The sequence below is a fragment of the Peromyscus eremicus genome, chromosome 8a (assembly GCF_949786415.1).
Source record: "Peromyscus eremicus chromosome 8a, PerEre_H2_v1, whole genome shotgun sequence".
Classification (NCBI taxonomy): domain Eukaryota; kingdom Metazoa; phylum Chordata; class Mammalia; order Rodentia; family Cricetidae; genus Peromyscus; species Peromyscus eremicus.
Genome location: NC_081423.1, coordinates 32,719,089 through 32,732,421, shown reverse-complemented (window position 1 = coordinate 32,732,421; position 13,333 = coordinate 32,719,089). Strand labels below are relative to the sequence as shown.

Genomic DNA, 13,333 nt, shown 5'->3' with positions numbered 1-13,333 from the left:
GGCAGACAAAAGCTCTGGACTAGGCTGAATCAACCCGTTGTTATAACTTAGGTGGCCAGCTCAGCAATGTCACTGACCTTCAGGACCATCATGAGATCTGCAGTGGCACTTCTGAACTCACCCCTAAGTCCTCGGCCATCCCCTCAGCCCCCGGCAACCAGTTTCTGCTTAGGGCAGCTACCTTCTCTTCGTGCTGTCTGTGAGCTTAGCCTAGGGTTGAGGAAGGCAGTTTGCCAGTGCATCCCATGAAGTTCCTCCACACCTGCTGGCCTTTAGCCTCCAAGACTGACTCCAGTGCCCTCGGTGGGCCCCTCTTCCTTCTCACAGTGCATACCGATGAGCGAAGGGACAGTAACAGCCGAGCACACGGAGTGGCAATTGCCTGGTTCTCTGACACCTCTCTCTAGATGCCTCTGTGAGTTCTCCAGACATGTACGCTTCATAGGGCTTTTGACTTACTGTTGCACTAGTTTGGATGCTCTTTCTGTAGACGACAATTTGCATGGCTCTCTCCTTCCTTTACTGGGCCTGGGGTACTGGCTCTTCAAAGACAGTTGGCATCTGGCTCTGCCTGCCCTGTTCCCCTTCCTTCCTTCCTTCCTTCCTTCCTTCCTTCCTTCCTTCCTTCCTTCCTTCCTTCCTTCTTCCCTTCCTCCCTCCCTCCCTCCCTCCCTCCCTTCATTTTTTTCCTCTAGAGCAAACCCAGGACCTCCACATCCTATGCTAGTGTTACACTCCTATCTGGCACACTGAGTTTTATACAAGGATCTGTTGGTGGACTCTCCTCTCACTGAGCTGTGAGATTCAGTGGGGACAGGGACAACTCATTGCTGTATCCTGTTTACATAATGCCCCACTGGGCATGTGTGGTCACTCTAGACCTCTGCTGCATGTGCAAGCAAGTGCCTCACACCCTGGACTATTTCTTCAGCCTGAGTCCTGGGCTTGGAGCTAGTTCTCCCAGGCTCCTCCCCTCTGGATAGGCTAAGCTGTGACTCTAGCCCTGAAAAGGCACATCTCTTAGGTAAAGATCTAAGATAAGGGATTTAGGGATCCTACTCTCAACTGTGACAGCAGTCAGGGCTTAGAGAGGCACGTGACTGGCCTGGGGTCATAGACAGGGCAGAATCAAGGCTGTGCTACCTGCCTGGCTGTGCTGCAGAAGGCTTCTGGAACCCCAGGCTTTTTACTTTGTCAGGTATGTGACCCAGGGACGATCCCTTAACTGTCCCAAGCCTCAGTGTCTTCATCTGGAAACTGGAGCATGATACTTGCAGGAATTTCAAAGACTCACTGAAACAGTGCCAGCACCTTGCTGGGCACCTTGGGCCAAAGATCCAGCCTGTCTGTCTGTCGGTCTACTGGATGATCCATCATTCACTGACTTAGAGTAATTCCATCATTATGCCACTTGAACAGTGGTCACCTGTGGGACTGTGATGAACACAAGCGCCCTGGGATAGCTGCACACTTTTGAGAGGGAGATGTTGGCTAAGTGGGAGTAGAAAAGTCAGAGAACGTATGTTCCTGTGGAAAGCTACACTGCGAGCAGGCTCAGTCCTGCTGGCCTTGGAGGTCTGGGGACTCGAGGACTCTAAAAGTTGCATTTATGCAAGAGATGCTCCTGGCTTCATCACTGCCGTCAGGACCTTCCCTCTGATTCTATACCTTGCAGTACTTATATGACCCCAAGCCATGGCCTTAGATGGAGGAGGATTCAGGGTCACAAGGCTCGTGACTGGGACACCCTGAGCCTTCCCAGAAGCCAGCTTCCAGCCTATGGCCAGTGGGTCCTGGCTGAGGACCTTTGGGGCCTCTGTCCTGGCACCAGAACCTTTTACTAGGTTTAAGGTGCCTCAAGCTTGGCAGGGCAGGGCTGCCCTGGGTTGACAAGAAAAGACAGAACAGGAACTTCTCCCAGGAGACCCGGGGCTCAGGTGGGAATGCTTGTCCCTCTTCTGGCCCATTTCCTTATCTGTACAATGTAGACGGAGGCTGCAGTAGGATCTATCATGACTGAATCAAGGCAACAGCAGCACAGAGTGTAAGGGAGGATTGGGAAGATGCTGTCCTCTCCTGGGAGCATCTAGAAGGATGCAGCCATCACCGAGAGTCCCTTCTGTGCCCTGGGCACACCCTGCAGGGAAAGCCTAACTCTCAGTTCACTACCATGTATCTCAGAGCCAGGCTCCATAACAGTTTATCAGTCTCATGACACCTCACATTTGTGGGTCAGAAGGTTCTCAGAGGGGAACCCTTATAGGAAGGGAGCCCAGAGAACAAGCCACTGCAGGGCAGACCCTGAGTTTCCTCAGTGTGTGGAGATCCAGCTGGCAGGGCCTTGGCGGGTCCGAGGGGATGCAGGCAGCAGAGATATAAAGCCCCACATCGTCCATTACACTCCACATGCCAGAACCTGGTATTTAAATATTTTGAGGTTTAGCAGCTCCAGGGCTAACCTTCCCTCTAGCTGGATATATGCATTCTCTTTAGGGGCTCTGTTTAGTAACGGTTCCACCTGAGTTTCAGGGTGTGCAGGTCCCAATGGGCAGGGACAGATCCCCTTCTGAGATTCAGGGCTAATGATCTGATGGGGAAGGACATTGTCCTTCTCACTCTCCGGCCAGTGCTTGTGTTAAGCCTGGCAGCACAGCAAGGGGAGGGGGCCCAGGCTGTTACCATTGGAACTCCGGTGGGGGATATGCTGCCAGCTTCACAGGCAGCTTCACCAGCTCGTCTCCGGCTGTGGCTTCCAGGACGGGTCCTTTGAGCCAGTCGACACTGATGAAGGGCTTTTCTGCCAAACAGGAGGCAAAAGTGTAAACTTGGGGCTGAGCTACCATCCACCAGGCTTCCCAGCCTCCCGCTACAGATTGGAGCTTGCCTTGCTGTCCAGCTGGGTAGAAGCTGGGCAGGGTTTCCCCTCACAGCCCTTCCTTCCTTTTGGCTGGCCCCTGCTGCTCAGGTGCATCACGACCTCTGACCCATACTGCACAGGGACCCTTGTTCTCCAGGCTCCATGATACTGGACCCATCCCATCTCATGCCGGGCATAATGACCTCAGCCTCCCAGATCATACCGTGCACAATGACCTCTGTGCTTTCCCGGAACCGCTGAATGCCATTGTTGGCCTCACACACGTAGGGGCCCAGGTCGTGCTGGCTGACATTGTGGATGGTCAGGATGCTGGAGAGTTCTGTGTGAGTCTGCTGGGAACGCCGCTCAGGTACCCACTTACCCCGCTCTGCCTGTCACACCCAGGGGAAGCCCAGGATCAGCAGGCAAGCAGGGGCAGACGCAAGCCAACAAAGGCACACACCCCTGCCCAAACACTAGTAGATCTGGATGCTCAGCCCCTGAGTTTGCTTTGGGATGAAAAACTTCCCCATCACAGTTGGGTTCCCGAGTCTGTATCTCCTCCACACAGGGGCCCAGTATGTGCCAGGTGCAGGTAGCATGGGCATGGTGAGTCCTAGGGGTGGTGCTGAGGACAGGGCAGTGGGAAGGAGGTACCTGGCAGAGCTGTTGACCTCACCTGCTTCCCTGGATAATCCCAGTCGAAGGTGACACCCGAGTTGAACTCAGCCCACACCGTACAGTTCAAAACCAGCTTCTCTCCAACCAACAGCTCCAGTGACTTCTTTGGGAACAGCTGGATGTCATAGAGCTCATTGCCTGGTGACACATACAGTGTCACCTCCCACACTTCTCGTAGGATAACACACACAGAGTGCAGAGCGGTGGGTGATAGGACCATCCGTGACACTAACAGCCCCGTGACTGGGAACGAGTGGCCCCGGGTTGCAGGATGTCTGCCCTGTTCTTCTTGGGGGCACAGAGAGTGGTAACTGGGTGAGACGGAAGTGGCAGCCCCTACCTGTGATGTGCACGAGGAAGGGATTGGAAAGGAAGTCCTGGTCACCCCAGGTGGTCTCGCATTGCAGGTAGAGGGCATCGCGCAGCAGCAGTGTGGGTACCCGCATGCCCCGGCGGTCATCCCACAGTACCTCCTGCCCATCAGGGTGCAGCACTGAGCTTTGCTGGAGGGACACAGGGACTGTCAGCTGCCTATCCCAGGGAGGGCACAGGAGGGTGGGCTCCTGGGGTGAGGGTGGGGAAGGGAACAGTACCGAGCGCAGTGTGATGTTGAGGCCAGGGATGGACACCAAGCAGGGCACCCACATCGAGTCCTTCCTGTTGACCAGGAGTGTGTCAGGTTTGTTGATGAAGGGTTGTTCAAAGTCTGAGGAGATGGAGTAGGAGTTGGGTTAAGGCAGTGGCCCAGGGAGTCTTTGTCTAGGGCTGGGGTGGGGGAAGTATAGGGGAGCCACATGGGTCAGGGTGGTGAAGTTCTAGCCTTCTGCTCTGTGTGGAGCACAGTAAGGCCCCATATTCACTCCTGACAGGCTGGTGTCAGCAGGCTGTACATAGACTCCAGCTACTCCCTCCGGGACCCTGCCCAAGACAGGCCTCACCTCTTACGAACACATAGGTGCTAGCAGCTGTGGTGCCCTCAATTCTGGCCTTGATGTACTTGTAGTAGCAGTGGTAGCTGCCCGTGTTGTTGGCGTGGGTCTGGGCCAGCAGCAGCACCTTGCAGTAGGGCCTCGCTTCTGTGCCTTCACAGTCTCGCACAACCTGTGTATCCTCACCGTCCTTCCCACCTGTGGTCAGTACCTCTTGGGCCCCTGGCCAGGTCCACTCAAGGGGGTGCTGCCCCCTAGCAGAGGATAGTAGAAGTGAGGATCTCTCCACCCCGGTTTTAGCCTAGAGCCACAGTCTCCAAGGAGCCTCCCGCAAGGGCTAAGATGGGCTTTGCTCATCATTATCTCTTCCCAAAGAAGGGCAACCCAGGCTTGGGCTATAGTCCACAGATCCACTCCCTGAGCCCTTGACTCTCTGCCTAGTTCTTGGAGCTATGAATGGGCAGGCTGGTAACATAAGCCTTCTCCAATAGCTGGTACTGTGAGGAGGCTCTGGGACCTCAGTGGTAGGCCTGGGGCTAGTGACAGGTGGCCAGGAATGGGTATAGGTGACCTGGAAGAGGTTTTAGGGGAGGCTGGGTGCCTCTCTGAGGGGCTTCTGGGAAACCACGTCCTAGGACCTTCTTTAGCCTCCAGGCTTCTGTTCTGGGGAGTTGGGGCCTTCTGGTTCTTTAGCCAGCCACCTCTTGTCCCAGTCTAGGGCAGCCTTCATGGACTGCCAGGTAGGGAGGAGCCAGTACCTGCAGGATATGGATAGGCTGTCCCCGGTGTCAATGACATATGACTCCTCTGTGATGTTCAGGGTTGGAGGGGTCATGGAGTAACCATTTGCCAGGCCTGGGATGAAAGACAAGGTTACAATGGTGCTACTGGGGTCACATGACAGCTCCTGCACTGTTCAGTCACACTTGGGCCTTCTGGGAGGTTTCCTCAAGGCAGGGCTAGCCTAGTGGCTTTCAGTCAGCATAGCCTTGTCTCCCCATGTGTAGTCTGACTACAGCATCAACCCAAAGGCCCCACAACAACTGCCAATCTCGACCACAAAACAGTCCCTTGCTCTGGTCGGGGCCACTGGTCCCCAGTTCAATCCTGTCTCTGTCCACAAATGGAGCCCAATCCCAACTAACTTTGACTGCTGCCCTGACCTCTGACCCTAAATGAGCTGAGTTGCCAGCAGGAAGCAGGAAGAGGAGGAGCCTCCAGGTCTCCTCCTATGGGATGGGGGGAGCAGGGTACTGAGGAAGAGATTTGGAGTGTGAAATCCACCACGGCTCTGCCTGAGACCCCCCCTCCTTCCTGAATCCCACATCCGTATCTACTGCTTATGAGGGGTTCATGTATCCCAGACCCATGCTCTGCCCGTGACCTTGCCCTCTCCCAGGTCCCAGACAGTTCCTTTCTTCACAGTTTCTAGGCTCTACCAGCTTCTCTCCACTCTGCCTGACTGTCTGAACCTTCTCTGGGTTTTGCCTGCCCAGGTCTCTTCCACATCTTCAGGCCTTCCCATGGTCCTCCTCTCCAGATGTACAACCTTCATGTACAACCTTCCATGCCTAGGCTGATTAGGTGAGGTCGCTCTGCTCTACAGGATCCCACCTGTGTGGCTCACATAGTTCTGTACCATCATCCATCTCCTAGTAGGTATGCATGCACATATGTGTCTCTGCACACGTGTACAAGTGGGGTCTTCTGTGTACACACATCTATTTGTATCTGTGGGCCTGGGTGTGCAGATATGCACCTCTCCGAGTGATGTGTGTGGCTTTAGCTGTGTGCACAAATGTGCATGGTTGTGCATCTCTGACAGGTTCTCAGTTGCATATACATGCACTTGAGGGGGTGGATTCCTGATGGGGCAGTGGGGAGCATGGCCTGGGGAGGTCTGGCCCTGGAACTTTGGCAGATGCATCCTGCCAGGACCATCCTGAGACAACAGGAAGGGAGGACTGTGTGGCTGGAGCCCAGGGCTGTGTCCTGTCCCTTCCCCCTTTTCCCTGTCCTCCTGGGGTGGTGGTCACAGACCGCCCTCCTGCCCCTAGCCCCTTTCAGTCCTACAGGCCCTCGGGGTTTGGAGCAGCAACTCAGGCTGTTTAGTTCCTCAGCTGGGTCTGTGGTCCCAGATCCCTTAGATAGTGGGGAGGGGTAAGAGAGCCTGGAGTATCCCACTATGGATGGCTCTACACGCCCTGACCACAAGCCACCTGACCGAGTGGTATGGTGCCAGGAAAACACACTCCACACATCCTGGTCTCATTTCAGCATCATGTGGACAACAGGACCACCAGTCAAGACCCACTGGCTTCTCTCTTCTGGTTACAGTTTGGAACTATTTCCCTCTTCTGTCCCATCACCTCCCAGCCAAACTTGACTGGGACCTTATTAAGTATCTAGTCCCATGGTGCAGTCAGGGAAACTGAGGCCTCAGCTGGACGGAGGCTCTGCCCTATGAAGGAGCCGCTTGCCTACTCACCAGCTGCTCTGGCTGTTGCCAAGGCCTCCCATTTGTTTTTTTGGTGTTTTTTTTTTTTTTTTTTTTTTTTTTTTTTTGGTTTTTCGAGACAGGGTTTCTCTGTGTAGCTTTGCGCCTTTCCTGGAACTCACTTGGTAGCCCAGGCTGGCCTCGAACTCACAGAGATCCGCCTGGCTCTGCCTCCCGGGTGCTGGGATTAAAGGCGTGCGCCACCACCGCCCGGCAAGGCCTCCCATTTGTGCTCAGCTCTTGATACGCAGACTAGTAGCCCTGGCCTTCGGAAACAGCTTTCTTTGAGGTGCTGAGATGAGAAGTATCTGGGCTCTGCAGACTGCTCTCTAAACGGGTGGGGACCTGACCTTCTATGCATGTCAGCTGGGTCTGAGTCTGAGGAGATGTCTACTGTGCTGGGGAGAGAGCTTACAGAAGGCTCAACTTCAGGGCTTGGAGGAATCCCAAGAGGGTCTATGTGGAGTTAGGCTTTGAAGTGGTTTTTCCCCCCTCTGCTAAACACTGAAAAAATGAATAAGGCTGTGCTAGGTAAACAGCTGGGCAAGCACGTGAGTGATTGCGAGGACAGTGGTCTACAATCGGAGCTACAGAAGGAGGAGGTGTGGTGGGCATGGGTCTTGACCTGTGGCAGTGAGAGAACTGTCCCCTCCTGATGGCCCTGATGGAGGTCAGGGGGAAGGTGACATGCGGCATATGAAGAGAGCTACCATGGCCAGTGCCCATCTACCTCAACCCCATTTAGGAGAGGGGACATTGCCCCAGTGAAGTCGGGAGTGTACATCTGTGCACACTCCCGGCAACGGCCAGCTGCAGGACTGTGGCAATTGGAAGCCTGGCTTTCTTTGGAGGCTTTTTTTTTTAAAGCTTCTGAGACACAGCAGAGTTGCAGCCCATCTGCTGGCTGCTCCTTGTCCCTCTGGCCTCAGCTCCTAAGAGGCACAGGGCATTGCGGCTCGTCCGTCCTGCAGTCTAGGACATTCCCATTTCCTTCCCTTCTGGGGCTATCCCTCTTTAGTCTAGTTCAATATGCCCCTTCCCTAGGGAGCAGTCATCATCATTCACATTTCCGCCCAGTCCTCCTCGGGGCTCCTGCTATTAGAATAGTAATTAACTTGAACTGCGGCTTTCATCTTCCTAAACTAAACAGGAGATGTACAACAAAAGATTCAGAAGGTGGATGTGAAGAGTGGTTGGTGGATAATAGATGGGAAGAGGATAAGACAAATGATGGACCATCAGGTGAATAAATGGGATGGATGGGAGATTGGGCCGATAGAGGGATGAAGTACACAGATTTAGGAGTGGATGAACGGATGGATGAATGGGAGAGGGTGGGAAGATAGATGGATGGGAAGAATAGAGCCTAAAGGAGCCTCCATACTGTATCCCCCAGAGTAGAAATTCATCCTAATTAAGACTATCCGTCCTGTTTCCTCTTGCTTGTGTGAAACCCGACTGAGGACACCACTTCCTTTGCTGGGTTCTCCTCCCCACCCCATATTCCAGATGGAGAATGCCTTTTGGCCATTTCCCCTCCCTGCAGCAACCCCTGGAAGCTCATGCTTTTGATGGCACCATGTTCTCCCCACTAAAGCTGTCATCAGCTTCTCTCCTGCTCACTTCCTTTCATTCTCTGCTGACTATAGCTCCTGGCTCACCATCCTCCTCCCCACCCTAGCTCAGGCCATTCTCCATGACTTCAACATCCACAGGATGACTCACCCACACCCTCCCTCAACTTTGAGATCCTCTCCTCCTCTCCCTTTCAGCCACTGGCTTACAGGGACACCCCCTGGATGTGGTCACCACCAGAAATCATGCAATCCTCGAATGCCCATCACCCTGGGTTTCCTTTCTTTTCCTTCCTCCTTTCTTTCTTGCTCAGGTGTCCTTATCCACCATTGATAAATTCTACATCTTCATCTGAAACATCCATTGCCCCATCTCCTCTCCTGGCTCTGCCCCTGTCCATAGCCTATCACTCTGATTGTCTTTGGCCTATAATCCTCTCTTCAAAGCCAGGCTACCACATGCCAGAGAAACTCAACCCTGCTTAGCGAAGCCCCTCACAATGGCCGTGTCCCTTTAATTTTACTTCTTGCAGACTGAGCAGGCTAATATGTCCAGAATGTTCCTTCCTCCCCAACTCTCAGCATTGACAAACAAGATGTCAGATGGAACACTTTGCTGTTCTTCATCTGAAGCCAACACCCACCTCTCAGAAAGGCTTCTGGAATTCCTGCTCTCAAACTACACTCACTGGTGTGTCCCAAACCCTAACTCCCTAGACCCGAATCTCACGGGTAATTCCTTTCTCTTCTTTTCACCCCCCCCCCCCAGGGTTTCTCTGTGTAGCTTTGGAGCCTTTCCTGGATCTCACTCTGTAGACCAGACTGACCTCGAACTCACAGAGATCCACCTGGCTCTGCCTCCCGAATGCTGAGATTAAAGGTGTGTGCCACAAATGCACAGCTCCTTTCTCTTCCGTTATCTAGTCTTTCGCTACGGAAACAGGTCCTCTCTTCATACAAGAAACACAGAGAAACGATTCTGCACTTGCTTCTGGCTACTGTTCCTTTTTATATTCTCCTTTGTGGCCAAATCTCCCCGTCACACCCTCTTGTGCACTTCTGGGGTGAAGCCCCACATTCAGTGACTCTCATACTTCAGATTCAGAGGTCAGTCAGGACACTTGCCGGTTCCCCTGGCCTAGCTCTCCTCTTCTCTTCTTTAGTCTCCTCTGCCCTCCACTGCCTGCTTTGACTCTCCCTTCCCTATGCCCTCTCTTCTGAAGGCCCAGATAATTAAAAAGTCTTTATCTTCAGCTCAGACCACTTCTCTCAACTCAGCTAAAGGTGTCCAGATGCGCACTGGACTTGGCCCAAAGACACTCCAACTTTCATGCTCCTCATCTAAAGGCCAGACTCACACTCCATTGTCCCTGTCAGAGGTTCCTTCTTCTAGAGTCTTGGCTTCACCAAATGGGAATCATCATGGATGGTCACCTCCTTTTCCCTACTTCGTACACCATAATGCCTGGTAGGTCCCATGCTGTAGGGGACCAGCCCCCACTTTTACAACCCAGGGTACTCTTGAGTAGGGAGAAGTGAGAAATATTAACTAGAAGGAGATACCTAGACAATGAGAGGAAAGACAGAAGCATAGGAGAGCCTCGGGAGGGTCTGGATCCTAATTCACCAGCCCAGAACTTTATTCCAAAGGGCTTTTTATCACAGTGCCAAGGGGAGGAGCAAAGGACCTCCCCCTTGCTAGGTACAGCCAAGTGTAGACCCTTCCAAAAGCCTGATTGGCCCGTGGTCCAATCATCCTCGTTACGCAGACCTGCTGGGTAAAGCCACCAGGAAACAGAAATGGGCTCCAACGCCATGCATTGCATGTTTGATGTGTGCTCACCTGCTGGGGCCCTGCCAGCTGCATTTGCCTCCAAAGTGGCCTCCTAGGCATGCTCTTGTCTTTCCCAAGATTTCCTCCATGCATTGTTAGTAATATTAAACACACACACACACACACACACACACACACACACACACACACACACACAATGAGGGGCTGGAGAGATGGCTCAGTGATTAAGAGCACTGGTTATTTTTCAGAGCACTGGGTTTGATTCCTAGAACCCACATGCTGGCTCACAACCATCTGCAACTCCAATTCCAGGGGATTTGATTCCTTCTGGCCTCTGCGGGCACCAGACATGCAAGTGGTACGTACATACATATCCATACACATAGAAATTACATATATTAAATATAATATAAAATGCACTTTGTAATATATAATCACATATTATATGTCTGGTGTGTGTGTGTGTGTGTGTGTGTGTGTGTGTGTGTGTGTGTGTGTATCACAATGAGGCCATATCACACACATCTTTGAATCTTTTCTGTGACTTCACACTGCCTTTCTGGGAAAATCCCAACTCCTGACAGAGGCCTGGTGCCTGTGCACCTCTGCACACATTCCTGGCCCATTCCTGCCTCACGTCCACATCCTCCAACCACCACACTGTTTCGCAGCATGCCATGCTCATTCCTACCTTAGGGCCATGTCTGTCCTCTACACAAGTTTCCTCCTCATGCTCTGCTTATCTCCAGGCCACAGCTTAGATGTCATCTCCTCACTTTTTCAAAACCCAAGCTCCTTCTTCAAGCTCCGTTTCAGGCTTGTGCTTGCTTATGACAAATTGTAATCATTTGTTTGTCCCTGCTTGCCACTGTCCTCCATTTGAAATAAGTTTCAATGGGTAAGGAACAAGATAATTCTCTTTTCTATCCCTCCCCATGCCTAGTTCAGCACCTGGCAAAATAAATACTTGACTAATGACTAAGTGCATGGGTGGACAGAAGGATGGGTGAATAGCAGGACAGATGGATGAACAGACAGACAGGCAAAAGTGAGGATAGATGGGTGAGGAGATGGATGGATGATTGGATGGATGATGCATAATGGGTGGAAGGGTACAATTTGTTGTGGGAATAGACGAGTGGATGAGCTGATGAATGGAAGGATGGACAGGGGGATGAATAGATGGCCTGGTAGATGGATTGAAAGGCATGGTTGGAAGGGTGAATAGATGGATGTGTTGATGGATGGATGGGTGGGTGGGTGGATGGATGGATAGATGGATGGAAGATGGCTAAACAGATCTCAGCGTTACTCCTTTGGGCCGGAACTATGTAGGAACTTGCTGCTCTTTTGCAAAAGGTGCTTCCAGGTTTGAAGGGGCAGGAGAACCCCAGACTACTCAGCATCTGAGCCCATTTGCGCCCGAGGGCTGCTGTGTCCAGAGGCTCTGTGACTGCCCAACCCCCACATGTAACCCTGACAAGGGTGCATCCTTCCTGCTTGGCTGTTGTCTGTCTCTGCTGTCCTTCCTTTCCCGCAGCAGGAAGCACTGTCATCCTGGCCTCTGCTGCGCTCCCCCTACCTTCCTGTTCCTGACTCGGGAACTGGCTTCTTCCTCCCCCTGGCCAGCAGGTCCCTGGCCCCCAAGGCTGCAGCAGAGCAGTAGAGGCAGACGCCAGGCAGGGGTCAGTAAGGCCAGAGTGCATACCTCCTCTTCCCTGTACTGTCAGCAGCCCTGGGGACACCCTCCAGCCTCGGGTCACAGAGACCCTGGCGTCAGGCTCAAGAGACGGTGGTGCAGCCACTCCCAGGGCAAAGCTGGCATCTAGCTGAGGGTCAAGCAGGTGGTACGGAAATCTTCTGGCAGATAAGTGTTGGGCCCTGGCCAGGCAAAGGGGCAGCTGGCTTGGCTATAGGCATCTCACTTAGTACTCACAACAGCCTTAGAGGGTGGGGAGGATCCTGAATCCAGTCAGTAAGGAGGAAATTGAGGTGGCAGGTAGAAGTTTTAAGGCAGCCCAAATCTAGCTGAGCATAGGTCCATCCCCAATTTCGACCCTAAGGTCCAAAAATCTAGAAGGTCCTTCGTCCAGAAACTAGTGTTTCCCCTCCCTCTGAATCCTTCACCTAAAGCCTTAGAGATCTGCCCCCCCCCCCCCCCATAGGAAAGCCTATGCAGGAAGCTGTGTGGTCCTGGGACGCCAGCTTCCCTTCACTCTTTTTTCTGCTTCCTGTTCATCTATTTCTTTAGTTTCATGGCCCAGTTTACAGCCAGCAAAAACCTTTAAACCACCAGCCATTTCCCACTCCTTTCCTTTTCAGACAGGGTTTCACATAGCCAAGTCTAGTCGTAAATGCTCTATCCTCCTGCCTCAGCCTCCCAGATGCTATGATTATAGCATGTACCTCCATCCCCAGCCAAGACGCATTTTCCAAAGCACCTGCCCAGAGGGACAGGGGGAAACTCAACCAAACACAAGAGCTGCTGAGAGCCAGTGTGGATTCTTCCTCTACCGTGGCTGTCCCTGGGCTGGGTGTGTCCCTGAGTCCTACCCAGGCGGGTCAAGAGAGAGGATGCTGAGAAAATACAGAGGATGCTAAGGATGTCTATAGAAAGGGCTCCGAGACAAGGAAGTCTGGAGCCAAGGGAAGGGAAAGTCATCTACTTGATGAATGTCCCCAGGAGTTACGCTAGGACTCCAGAGAGTGAAAAGTGTTGGTCTTCTTTGCAGGGCAGGCTGGAGGGGGTTTAGGGAGCTGTTGAACAGGTCCTTGGATATGGCCAAGGAAAGTTGGCCTGATGGAGTGAGTTACTAATGGGCACACCTTCGACACCCCTCCTCACCCTCATCCTAACCCTCTCCATCCTTTCTCTCTTCCTGTGTCTCTGAGCACTGGCTTGACTCCTCAATGCCCAGCAGCCAGCCTCCTTGGCCTCTAGCCTACTTCTAAGCACAGAGGGACATTGCTGCTTCAGGGCCCTGTCCCTGACTCCCATAG

At 52.9% G+C, this 13,333-nt stretch overlaps 1 protein-coding gene across 1 annotated transcript in view; it reads right to left on the bottom strand.

Moving 5' to 3' along the window:
* Flt4 (fms related receptor tyrosine kinase 4) overlaps positions 1 to 13,333 on the bottom strand; it is a 45,379-nt gene that overhangs the window by 24,094 nt on the left and 7,952 nt on the right. The window contains exons 2-8 of the mRNA XM_059269305.1: positions 5,226 to 5,322; positions 4,477 to 4,721; positions 4,132 to 4,244; positions 3,879 to 4,041; positions 3,537 to 3,676; positions 3,081 to 3,249; positions 2,680 to 2,797 (exon numbers count right to left, since the gene is read on the bottom strand). Coding sequence (XP_059125288.1) covers positions 2,680 to 2,797; positions 3,081 to 3,249; positions 3,537 to 3,676; positions 3,879 to 4,041; positions 4,132 to 4,244; positions 4,477 to 4,721; positions 5,226 to 5,322 — 1,045 coding nt within the window. The remainder of the gene's footprint in view (positions 1 to 2,679; positions 2,798 to 3,080; positions 3,250 to 3,536; positions 3,677 to 3,878; positions 4,042 to 4,131; positions 4,245 to 4,476; positions 4,722 to 5,225; positions 5,323 to 13,333) is intronic.